This window comes from Ranitomeya variabilis, chromosome 6, assembly GCF_051348905.1.
Source record: "Ranitomeya variabilis isolate aRanVar5 chromosome 6, aRanVar5.hap1, whole genome shotgun sequence".
In the NCBI taxonomy this organism is placed as follows: domain Eukaryota; kingdom Metazoa; phylum Chordata; class Amphibia; order Anura; family Dendrobatidae; genus Ranitomeya; species Ranitomeya variabilis.
Genome location: NC_135237.1, coordinates 318,839,532 through 318,852,282, shown reverse-complemented (window position 1 = coordinate 318,852,282; position 12,751 = coordinate 318,839,532). Strand labels below are relative to the sequence as shown.

The 12,751-nt window shown below is 42.8% G+C and overlaps 1 protein-coding gene across 1 annotated transcript in view; it reads left to right on the top strand.

Moving 5' to 3' along the window:
• PHLPP1 (PH domain and leucine rich repeat protein phosphatase 1) overlaps window positions 1-12,751 on the top strand; it is a 118,389-nt gene that overhangs the window by 42,053 nt on the left and 63,585 nt on the right. Inside the window, exons 2-3 of the mRNA XM_077269745.1 lie at window positions 3,741-3,937; window positions 7,627-7,752. Coding sequence (XP_077125860.1) covers window positions 3,741-3,937; window positions 7,627-7,752 — 323 coding nt within the window. The remainder of the gene's footprint in view (window positions 1-3,740; window positions 3,938-7,626; window positions 7,753-12,751) is intronic.

The following is a 12,751-nucleotide window of genomic DNA, read 5'->3' as shown; positions in this document are numbered from 1 at the left end:
CGGCCGTACAGTGAGAAGTGAGAGCACAGCGGTGACGTCACTGCTGCTCTCACTTCTCACTGTACGGCCGGATCTCAGTCAGAGCAGGAAGCAGACGGCAAGGGACCTGGACACCGAAAGGCGAGTATGTACTGTTTGTTTTTTTTGGTAACCAGGGTAAACATCGGGTTACTAAGCGCGGCCCTGCGCTTAGTAACCCGATGTTTACCCTGGTTACCCGGGTGCTGCAGGGGGACTTCGGCATCGTTGAAGACAGTTTCAACGATGCCGAAGTCGTTCCCCTGATCGTTGGTCGCTGGAGAGAGCGGTCTGTGTGACAGCTCCCCAGCGACCACACAGCGACTTACCAACGATCACGGCCAGGTCGTATCGCTGGTCGTGATCGTTGGTAAATCGCTTAGTGAGACGGGGCCTTTACTCTAATGGCTACAAGGAATAGCTTTAGTGCTGGGCTGCAGTATTTCTACATTCGGCTTTAGTAGTGATTTGGGTCTCTACTGCATATTTGTTTTTCTTTTTATATGATGGAAGAAAAGTTTTTGATTCTACTTCTACAAATGGCTATGAAATTACACAAATATCAGATTACAGGTTATGAGAGATGAAAGCCATAAGGGTTGTTTATCTCGTCATGTCAGATTTCTCCATGGATCTGTGATTAGGAATAGGCCGCATTGCACTTGTATGACTGTCACCATTGTATCAAAGAATTGACCTCTATCTATAATGGCTGATGTGCTGTTTGCTCTGGTATTAATGTTTTCTAAGCCAAGCATGTAATGCCTATACTTTCTGCATAAGTGTCTGCATGCGCTGTTATTGCATAGACTGTAAGGTCTATTATTGTCAGTTTTGACTATCCCTTTTTTTTGGGTGGGCTTTACACCCAGGAGGTAATTGAGATACTCGATATTCCACTTCTGATGGCTGCACTATGTAGGAAATGTGAAAATAGTGGAAAAGGTTTGTACAACCCTGATCTAACTTGGTAAGGATGCAATGCACAGATCTGAGCATGTACTGAGCAGCTTTCTAATGGAAGCTTCACTTGGAGTTATTCTGAGCAGTAATTTGCCCTAAATATCTGCATCGGAAACCTAGAGTATTTTTGTTGCGGTTTTTTTTTTGTGTGTACTAGTTTTCTCTGTTGTATGGTGTTTGTGTCAAGTCTTTCTGGAATCATGCATGCTGTGAAGATGATCAGATTGCTGAAATACTAGTAGACCATGTTCCTGTACGGTCAGACACGGCCATTACACAGCAGGGGCACATGTATAAGATTATCTCAGCACGGGGACATTTAAAAAAATAAATAAATAAAAAAATAAAAACCACATCCAATTGTGGAACAGTTCTATTGATTAAAATGAACTTTTGTTTGTGGGACAACCTTTTTAATGGTGTGGAGACGAAGGCCTCCAACTTATCAAAGTGATTACAGGTGTAAAGTTTTAATAAAATTGAAATAGTGGGCACCACAGAATATACTAGAAATAGTGACCCATAAAGCTGGGTGCAACTTGATGCGCTAACAAGAATGTGTGAAACCAAGAAGAGTGCAAAGATAGTGCGCGCACACACACAGCATGGTACTACGGTATATACGGTATATAAAAAAAAAAAGGCTTTATTGATACCAAAATGCCAAACAGACAGAAAAACAAAACCATGTATAGAGCGGCATGCACAACAATGGTGAGCAGCCTGAAATCTCCTTAATAGTGAAATATTATCAACCACATGTATTGTAAGATGCAACACTCCAGTAGGAGATAAATATCAATCATGGCAAAAATACAAGTACAGAAACTCACAAGGAAAATAGTACCAAAATTATCAGATCACCATAGATCCCATGTATATTACTAGTTAAAATAGATATACCGTAAATATATAGCCAGTCGCCATCAGAATGTCAGTGGTAGTTTCACTATATTATACTCCTTCGAGACCTTTATGCCTCATGAGGTCCCTAAGATAAATAGCCCCTAAATTTCCCCTTATGAAGCTGCTTTGGGCAGCGGCAAACTGCCCAATCTCCACTAGGTAACTATGATCATATGTATTGGCTATTTATCTTCGGTGTAAAGTTTTGGCTCAACTCAGAGGTGCACAAATATTTAGCAACCTTTTTCTGTTTTTACAAGTTTCTCCCATCTCCTCTGTTATGGGCAGAGCTGGGGCAAGATGGATGTGCAATGATGTCTTGTCACTTTTTCACCACCTCTGCCTTCCACAACTGTGCACCGGCTAAAACAGTTGACCTGTCCTTTCTTCTGGTAGTTTCCACTTGGAGGCCGTCACTATTTTTATCTAGACTTTAGAAAAGACTCCTAAAGGTACCTTCACACTGAGCAACTTTGCAACGAGAACGACAGCGATCCGTGACGTTGCAGCAGCGTCCTGGATAGCGATCTCATTGTGTTTGACACGCAGCAGCGATCTGGATCCTGCTGTGATATCGCTGGTCGGAGCTAGAAGTCCAGAACTTTATTTAGTCGCTGATCACCCGCTGTCATCGCTGGATCGGCGTGTGTGACGCCGAACCAGCAATGTGTTCACTTGTAACCAGGGTAAACATCGGGTTACTGACACATTCAGTGCAGGAAGCTCTCGGCAGCAGCGCAGCATTAGCAAGCGCTCCTGCCGAAAGCAGTTTTAACCCTGTGGACGCCGGGGGACGTGACAGACATCAGAATGTGAGTATGTAGTGTTTTTTGTTTTTTTTTAACTTTTACAATGGTAACTAGGGTAAATATCGGGTTACTAAGCGTGGCCCTGCACTTAGTAACCCGATGTTTACCCTGGTTACCCGGGTGCTGCAGGGGGACTTCGGCATCGTTGAAGACAGTTTCAACGATGCCAAAGTCGTTCCCCTGATCATTGGTCGCTGGAGAGAGCTGTCTGTGTGACAGCTCCCCAGCGACCACACAACGACTTACCAACGATCACGGCCAGGTCGTATCGCTGGTCGTGATCGTTGGTAAGTCGTTTAGTGTAACTGTACCTTTAGGAACAAATCAAAGCTGATGTTTTCCTGAAGTGTTTTTAGCTTCATAAGCGAAGTGTGTACGGGTATGCTGGAGCTAAAAGATGGTGTGTGCATGTATCCTAGTAGTAGGCTTCTCCTAGGCTTTGTATTCGCACATTTGCTGACACACGTGCAACTTGTAAGTGTCAGCTTCCAGCTTTCAACCATATTCTCTGGTTCATTCCTTTCTCACTATTTACACAAGTCAGACATTGATCAGATCAAAAGTGCATCCACCATCCGCTCTGAACTTCTGCTCTTCCTAGGCCTCTTCTCCTGTTTCAGAATTCTGTTTCTTTCCACAGCATTCCTCTTCTGGACTAAAAATGACACATGCGGAGAGTGAAAGCGGCACTATTACTCTAATGGACATGCTTTGGAAGAGTCGCACACTAATGTCATATATGTTTAGAATGAGCTAGGATTGTATCTGTGCATTCGACTGCAAGAAGTTGAACCTTCCATAATGTGAAGTCAAGGATTTTTGTAGATTTTAGTTTGTTTTTGCCAAGTCTGAAATAAGATATTGGTGGAACCTCGGGAGTAGTGCACTTTTTATTAACACATTGCAAGCTTTGATACCCAAACAAATTGTAAGCGTAATAGATAAGAGCTGAAAATATCATGAAGAAACATCTGTTTTCTAGCAATCGTGTAGTCTTTAGTGAATTAAGACTTAATCTTGACTGTTTTGTCAATTCTGTTTCAGGAAAGCCTAATGGGTCTGGCATGTCTGATAGGACTCAGCTATCTGGATCGTACAATGTACGGAAAAGGAGGATGCAGTTACCTGTAAACAGGTGGACAAGACGGCAAGTGATCCTTTGTGGGACCTGTCTGATTGTGTCATCAGTCAAGGAAAGCCAGACTGGAAAGATGCACGTTCTCCCTCTGATAGGTGGAAAAGTAGGTATAGATTTCTCTCTTATGACCTTGCTTTGCATGAAGCTGAATAGTTAGCTCTTTAGGGCAATCATCAATTGAATGTTTGAAAATTGTGTTCACTGAGGGTCACTGTGATCTATAGCAGCAGCTTGATCTTTCATGCAAACTGGATCATGCAATGTGATTGAGTGCATCGTGACTGGCTTAACCAGGGGCATAGTGTAAGGATTTTTGTGGGGCCTGGAACTACAGCAGAGCAGTCTGTTGCTCAGTCTAGCTGCTCCTTCAGTCTTGCAGCAGAAGCCACTTAGATGGCTGTAGCAGATTCTTCCCTCATATAGAACTTGCTTGGGAAAGGAACCAGGGAAGCGGCGCAGCCCAGAACGGACGCTGCAGCACGATGGGTCCTCCTTCCCAAAGGCTGGAAGCTTACAGCATGAACGCTGGAAGAGCAGAGGTTTTTTTTTTCAGTTTTCTTTAATTCTAAGAACAAGAATAGGTGCATGGCTAACAAGCCAATAGGAAAACCAATACAGCTATCAAGGGGGAGGAATGGAGATGTCAGGGGGTCTGTCATGGCCATGCTGCTCTATAGAGCCTGGACAGTGAAGATGAAGAAACTGAGCCTGCGTTAGTGTCAAAAAGTGTCAGCAGCCATTGTTTGCTGGCTACTACATCTGTGTCTTTATGCTTTATTCCAACAGCAACTTAAAAAGGTTGCAACACATTTATGAACTCTAGATAAAATAGAATTAGATTAACAGGTTGTCCCAATTTTTATGGGTCCAAGAGGTAGGGGGAACCTCATTAGACTCTTAGCACACCACTGGGGATCACGTATTTGAGGTTTCAGTGAGGGGTGTAAGGGACAAAATAAGTCCTGAAGTCTAGATACATCCCTCATCACATACTTTATACAGGATATTATGTGTCTATTGGTGCTCTGACCAGGCGTTCACTCATTGGAAGGGGGGGGCGGGGAATATATCATTTTGAGGTTGTGTGTTGGTTTTTTATCCAAAGTTGTCATTTTACACAACCCCAATTCCAAAAAGTTGTGCCGCTGTGTAAGATTGTGAATAACTATCAGGCTATTGGAGAGATATTACCCAAATGATGTTCACAACCGAACCTAGGACACAGATCAGGAGATGAAAGTCAGACATTTGTCAATTTAATTAGTAAAACTTTTAGCAAATGATGGCAAGTAACACACCACAGAAAAGTTGGAACAGGGCCGGTTCTTTTCCTTTTTTTTTTTTAAATAAAGTAGTGTGTAAACTGTTTGGGAGATGTTGTTGTTCCATTCTTGTCTGATCTAGGATTGTAGCTGCTCAACAGTTCTGGGTCTTTTTTGCCAGATTTTTAGTTTCATAATGTGCCAAATGTTTTCTATTGGTCCGAGGTCTGGACTGCAGGCGGCCAGTGTAACTCTTTCTGTGAAGCCGTGTTGTGGTGGATGCAGTGTGTAGTTTAGCATTGTCTTGCTGACATGATAGAAGCCTCCCCTGCAATAGACCATATCTGAATGGGAGCATATACTATTAAACCTCTAGATAATGCTCCGCATTGATGGTGCCTTTCAAGATGTGCAAGTTGCCCATGCCATAGGAACAAATGCAGCTCCATACCATCAGAGATGCAGGATTTTGAACTGTGTGATAACAAGCTGGATGGCCCTTCTTTGCCGCCATGTCCTGTGGATGCTTGAGGAGGAAGTTCTGAGCCCATCCAGTGGTTTGCAAGGCTGAATCATGCCTGTTTTAATGCAGTGCCGCCTAGGGGCCTGGACAGCACAAGCCTCTGACATGGACTGTCGGCCTTGTTCACGTGGATTTCTCCAGCAAATTTCTGAATCCTTCTTTTTTTTTTTTTAAAAGATTATTTACTGTTGATGGTGGGATATTCAGTCTTTCCAATTTTACCTTTTAATATTTTTGTGATCTTGTTCCAGGTATTTTAAACACAGTTGTTCAGATTGGTGAACCTCAGACTATATTTGCTGCTGAGACTCGACCTCTCTAGCACGATTGTTTTTTGCTTTGTTTTTTTTACATTGACCCTCCAGATGTCTTTCATTAGTAACTCTTACTTTTCCAACCTTTTGTTTACCATGTTAATTTCTAAATGAGGAAATTTCTTCAAGTGACCAAATGAAATGGTGAAATGTCTTAACTTTTACTTCAGACCTGTGTTCTGTTGTGGATAAAATTATGGCTCTAAGATTTTCCAAAACCTTGCATTCTTTTTTTCCTTTACATTTTGCACAGCAGCACAACTTTTTTTGGAATTGGGGTTGTAGATTTATGTATTTCAAGGGATATGGGCAGGACCTTTTGCAACAGCCCTAATACTAGTTTCGAGTCCAGGGGATTATGGTTCTAAATTTCTCCATATCTATGTATTGTTGTGTTCCTGCAAAAAAAATCTAATCAAGTAGTCACATTGTGTTGCATATGTCCTGACAAGGAAGCTTTGGCGGCAGCCAGTACATGTGCTGTGTACAGGTGAAGATGAAGCCTGTACGTTCCACATCCCTGCACATGTGCTGGTCGTTCCCAGGGCTGCCTTGTGATCAGGCATCCACAACACTCCACTTGCAGAAAATTTCTTAAGATTTGTTTCTCAAGTTATTCCTCCCTCTTGTAAAATAATGTGTTCGTATTTTTACCATAGAAATTGATATATAAAATAGTTCAACTTTGCACAATATAGAGATTTTGAACAAGATTCAAAAGCCTGGCCCTATATGATCATCAATAATGTTTGCTGGATATGTCATTAACATGATCATGTTCGGGAAACTTTAAAAATTGGCCAGATGCTGTGACTGCAGGATGTGATTACAGAGTATGACCTATTTCTGACCTAAAGTGTTGCAAACAGTCCACTTCTGGAAAGTCTATCAATGGAGTAGCCTTAAAGGGGTAGTCCAGTTTTTTTTTTTTTTTTTAAATGGCTACAAAGCAAAGCACTTACCTGATACATCACCTGCCACTTGAGCACTAGATCCTTGGAAGTTGCAGCCATATGTTAGCTGGTCCTGAAGTGGTAATGTTCTGACTACCCAGACATGCAGCCAATCCCAGGCTTCAATAGCTATGATGACAGTGTCCCCATAAGCACTGAGGCCAATGATTGGCTACAACCATTGTGTTCGGGTAAATGAACGTTGTCACTCAAGAAAGCTATCAAAAGCTGGCAGGACCACCACCATGATGGCCATGGAGCGGCAGTGATTTTATCCTGTTTTCTCTGTGGGCAGTTGTTTAAAATCCTGGAAACTTTTAGGCAAGTGAAATGTATATTAGAGATTTTCGGTGACAGAGCAATGTCTTATCATTTCCTGCCTTAATCTGTGCCCAACTGGGAGTGAAAAGTGGGTCAGAATTGGGCCCTCTGAAATCATTAATGTATAGTTCTCCTTACCAGGGGGCACAGCTTCCAAGACTACTTAACGTAAGGTGACAATGCTCATCATTGGGTTACAGGACATGATGTCTAGAAAAAAAAAAATCTCTGCGCTCGTGAACTTTATCTTGCACACCGGATAACCCCGAAATGTTTATATGTAAAACTTCTAATTTCCTTAGTGAAAAACAGAAAATGTGTATTGTTTCACGTCTCCCCTGATAAAGCGGCTCTTTCATCGGCAGATGATTAGGATGTGTTTCTAACTACGAACCTGAAATATATATTTATTTTTTTAGGTTGAAGAAGTAAAAAAACTTCAGCACTGTCTGGCGTTCAGTTCATCCGGACCCCAGAGTCAGACCTACTACATTTGTTTTGATACCTTCACAGACTACTTGAGGTGGCTTCGGCAAGGGTCCAAGGTAAGGAGGTTGGGTCACCTAACACTTTTGCTTTTGAGTTGCACAGTTATTTTAAATCAATCTTTCGATTTTTTTTCCTGCAATTGACAAAATGATTTGCCCAAAGGCAGTAAGTGCCATAGAATGGCGACACAAGTGTTACGTGATGAATGATCTGCACCCCCAACAGCACTGCTCTGCTACTGCCCTCCAGTCCTGTTTACTTGTTTGCAGCGGTCACGTGCTGCCTACACTAGTGGCTACTGGTGCCATCACCGACTTCAGTGCTTTCCTCCTCTGTGTCATATGGATAGACTGCGTGTGATGGCTGCAGAGAAGCAGCTTGTTTTTATTTTTGTTTAAGTGGTTTTCCACAACTTTGGATATTGATGGCCAATTTTTCAGATTAGGTATCAAAATCAGATTGTTGGGGCTTTTCATTCTGGCACCTCGACCAATCAGCTGTTGTCAGGTCCAGGGGTGGCCAGAGGTAAACTGTGTATGAACCCTGACAACCACAGCGCCATACAGTGTAGTGGCTGTGCTTGGGTACTGCAACTCTGCTGCTATTGACGTGAGTCCATAGAATAGGTGAGAACTACCAGCTGAGATGGGGTCCAACCAGGGCCGGACTGGCAATTCTGGCAAATGCCAGAAGGGACTGTCTTGTTGTGGACCGCTTTGCATGCTACGCTGTTAACAGAATTGGTGTTCTCAAGACACTCATACTGTTAAGAGCTGTAATGAAGCACAAAGTCTCTGACTCCGTCACATACCCCAGCAGGCCACTGGTATCATTGGAAATATTGGTCTTGTAGTGAATCTTCCTTTCCTCCATCCAGGGTAATATTAGTAATATATCCCATCTGGTGCTCGGGGATGGGGACAACATGGGCCTGTGTGATTTCAAATGCCCGGACTGAATTTCAGCCCCAGTCCGTACCTGGGTCCAACTGCTGAAATCTCGGGTGACTTCTAGATTAGGGTATTGGCCTCCCCTGTCTTCATGGAGTGGCGCACACCCATGTGCTCTGGTGTTCTGGATTTCCTTAAGTAGAGCACTGGTAATTTCTAGTGATGAGCGAATATACTCGTTACTCGAGATTTCCCGATCACGCTCGGGGGTCCTCCGAGTATTTTTTAGTGCTCGGAGATTTAGTTTTTATTGCCGCAGCTGAATGATTTACATCTGTTAGCCAGCATAAGTACATGTGGGGGTTGCCTGGTTGCTAGGGAATCCCCACATGTAATCAATCTGGCTAACAGATGTAAATCATTCAGCTGAGGTGAGGAAAACTAAATCTCCGAGCACTTACAAATACTTGGAGGACACCCGAGCATGCTCAGGAAATCTCGAGTAACGAGTATATTCACTCATCACTCGTAATTTCCCAGTCAGCAGTCACGTTAGGCATTCTGGCACCATTATAATTACCATAATTCTCTGGCGACCAGGTGGATGGCTTATATATGATCACCGAAATCCTTCCTCCAGCATTTCTGAACAAGTTGGCAGGTCATGTGCCTTGTTAACTGTAAAATCCTGTTTAATCTTGTTTTCAGGAATAGTTGGATATTTTATTCTGATCCTGCGAAAAATGTTTACACCTAGTTTGTGCATGAGAAATATCACTACAAGCCAACTGAAAGTGTAATATCCCAGGGATGAAGAGTATGGATGCTCCAAATTTACTAAGGGGTGTGTCAATAGAAGCGGAGCTTGGACTTGGTGTGGCGACCCCTGCTCGTCAAATTGATGGTTAGTGGCGGTGTAAGATTTGTGGCAAGGCGCACCACTATGTGCCTCACCTCTTAATCAGGAGTGTCTACTTCAAAATGCCCCCTTATCAAGCTCGACGAGCGAATAGCCAGTCTTGATGATCAAGTTCTACTGAATGTTGGAGCTCCTTTTGCACCTGGCTCCACCATCTTTTTAAATGGTGATAAACTCCAAAAGTTGCATAAAAATGTTAAATGGTATTCTCCTCTTTCTAGTTGGATGATCAGAAATGAGCGTTACTGGAAAAGTCATGTCGGGTGTAACAGAGCTCAAGATCCAAACTGTAAAGCAGGGTCTGTTACAGACCTCCATCCCAATTTCTATGCCACGTTGGAGAGTAGGGTGGCATCATGCTCTGGCCATAATAATCCCTCACCTTAATTTTTTTTTTTTTCACTGCCCTTGATGAACTGGTCCTTTTCCCTCCCGAGCCCCATGGCATCGGCCTAGGTTATCTATTGTGTACCATTGCTAATGACCTTAAAATGGTAAGTGCAGTTTATTCCCATATACGACATACTTCAGCATAATGCCACAAGTCTGTTCGCCTATTCCTGCATGTCCCTGGGGCATATGTGGGAAGACTTCCCTGGTAATAAAGCTAAAAACAGAACCTGTCCATGATGACACCTCTTTAAAGGGAATCTCTCAGTACGATCGTTTCCCTACCCCACCCCTCTCCAAAAAAAGAGGCGCCATTAGAAAAAAAAAATTAGGCTTCATCAGAACCCAATAGATGGTACTGCGCTGGTGCTGCCGCCAGCGCCATTTTTTTTTTTTTTTTTTGAAAGAAAAAATATGTATTTTTTAAACTGTCTGAATAAAGCAAAAGTACCGGTATGCATATTATTCACCGTATCATGCTACAATGTAGGCGCCAGCCTGATGAATGTGATTTTTTTTTTTTTTTTTATAAACCATATTCTATTCAGTATGTAATATAGGTAGCAGGTCACTGAGGGGTCATAAGGATGCATATATAAGCAGAGCAGCACATAAAGGCCGCCCTGAAGCACGAGAATCATTAACTGAAAACTGCAAATAAAGATTAAGAACCACCACCAGATGGATTTCTTCTCCCCCAGGTATCATTTTAATCAGTATAATGGAGCCGACCTGACTGTCTGTAGGTTACAGAGCACAATCCTGCTGACAGGTTCCCTTTTAAAAGAAAAAAACATCAACACCTTTTATGCCTCCTAACTGTTTCTTAATTCCCTTTTAGAGCCTCTGCCTCCAGAGGTTGATTTGCTGTCCTCTTTGATTAGTGGCTCAATATATGTTGGTCGTCAGGTGCCAGGCAATGAAATCCGTGAGCTGTCAGTCAAGCTAAAGAGGCTGGTGCTTGACGGAGACTTGTTAGGTGCTCAATCATGGCTGCTCACTTAACGCCTCATGCGTATATGAATGAAAACACTAATTACTGCAGCAGCAGATACACAATATAAAGGTGTCAGTGGATTTACATTTCAAAGGCATTGCCATATATGAGGTTATGGCAGGGAGGGTGGATCTTATTGACAGACTCCCTTCTAATGTTTGGGGCAGATTAGCTACTAAAGGTAAAAATGTCTTGTGTTACCTGGATGTAATGTAGCGGATGGGCCCTCCGCGTTGGCATACTGTGGGCGATTGCCTGCAGCTTTAGTAATGCATAGATGATCTGCCTTTCAGAGTGAAAGTGTTCTGTCAGCACTCGGCTAATGTTCCTCCCGCTGCGTTACCCAGTGATTTCTCTCCAACCTTTGTTAGAGATGGCGTTATTTATAGCTGTACATATGGAGAATGCGCTCGTAGCTCGGGACTCCCCGCGCTGTGCTGTGAACGTGCAGGGTTCCGGAGAGATGGCTTTTCTTCTTGTTCAGGAAGGCACTAGATTTTCCGGCATAATTAAGATGGTATAGAGGGTATCTCAGTTGCACTAATTTGCCAGCCTCTTCAGCACTGCAGGGATGTGTGCTTCTTCCCCATCAGCGGCTCCTCTAAGGAGAGCATGTGTGCTACGCTGCCATATTATCATCTCCAAATGTAATTCCAATTATGCTAATGAAGCCTGAATAATGGAAGATGCCAGGGAAAAGTGGTGATTACTAGAGGGCCTCAGATTGCCAGTTGTGCTCCATTATCTGATTAAAACAGCCAGGGGTTATCAGATAATCGAGTAAATACCAGCAATTTCCTTCATCTCACTGTCTGATTTTGGCAGATATTGTAGTTTTTCTGCGCGGTGTGGAGGTTTTTTGTTTTGGTTTTTTTTGTGTGCCAATTCACCAAATTGACCATATTAATGTAGTCGGTTACATGTTTATCTTTTGGTTTTTTTTTTTCTAAAGCTCCATTTATTGCTTTTTATGTATTTAGTATGCAGCTTTTTATATGTTTATATAAAGAGCAGTTCTCTGAATGCTGAGCTCTGTATAACTCCGCCCACACCACTGGTTGGCAGCTTTCTGTGTACACTGTGCATAGGCAAAAAGCTGCCAATCATTGGTTGGGCGCGGCTTATACAGGGCTCAGGAATATGGCAGCAGGTTTACTAGTCCTCTAGGGATAATCTCCTTCTGATTAAAACAGTGATTTTATCAAGGCTACAGCAATCTGCGCAATAAGTGACACATCTCTGGAATCAGGGTATCTGGCTATATATTATGCTGCTCTCAGATTAGGTGACAAAAAACCTTGTGACCGATTCCCTTAAAATTCTGAGGTCATTACAATGGGTTAAAAGAAAAAAAATACAAATCTGCCTTCGTCAAAGGAAGTCAAGCAGCCAGCACAATGTGGTTTGAGGTTGCACTTCCTATTGGGGGTGAGGCGTGGAATGAGAGAACTGCAGAGGCGAACACAGTACTGAAATGAATGATTAAGCTTATCCCAGAGCTGGATTCACAGCTTCACAGTACAGTACTCATGTATAATGTCCTCCATGCATCTGCTACATGTGCTTAACAGTGAAAAAGAAGCAGGAATAAATGTGTGCATCCTGTATGGAAGACCTCACCGCAGCTTGTTTCTACCCTTAAAGTTAAAGCTGTAAAAGGGAAAGCTGGAGAAAAATGTAACGTAGAAGTCGGATAGTAGCTAAAAAATGTGTACACACATGACCGTTTCTATTGAAAAGTAACTTGAAATGACAGGTGACCTTTGATATCCCCCTCATCCTAAAGGGCACATGGCTCCGATGTATTCCGGTCATAGCGCTACCACAGTGTAGTCTTAAATAAATTTAGTGTGGCAATA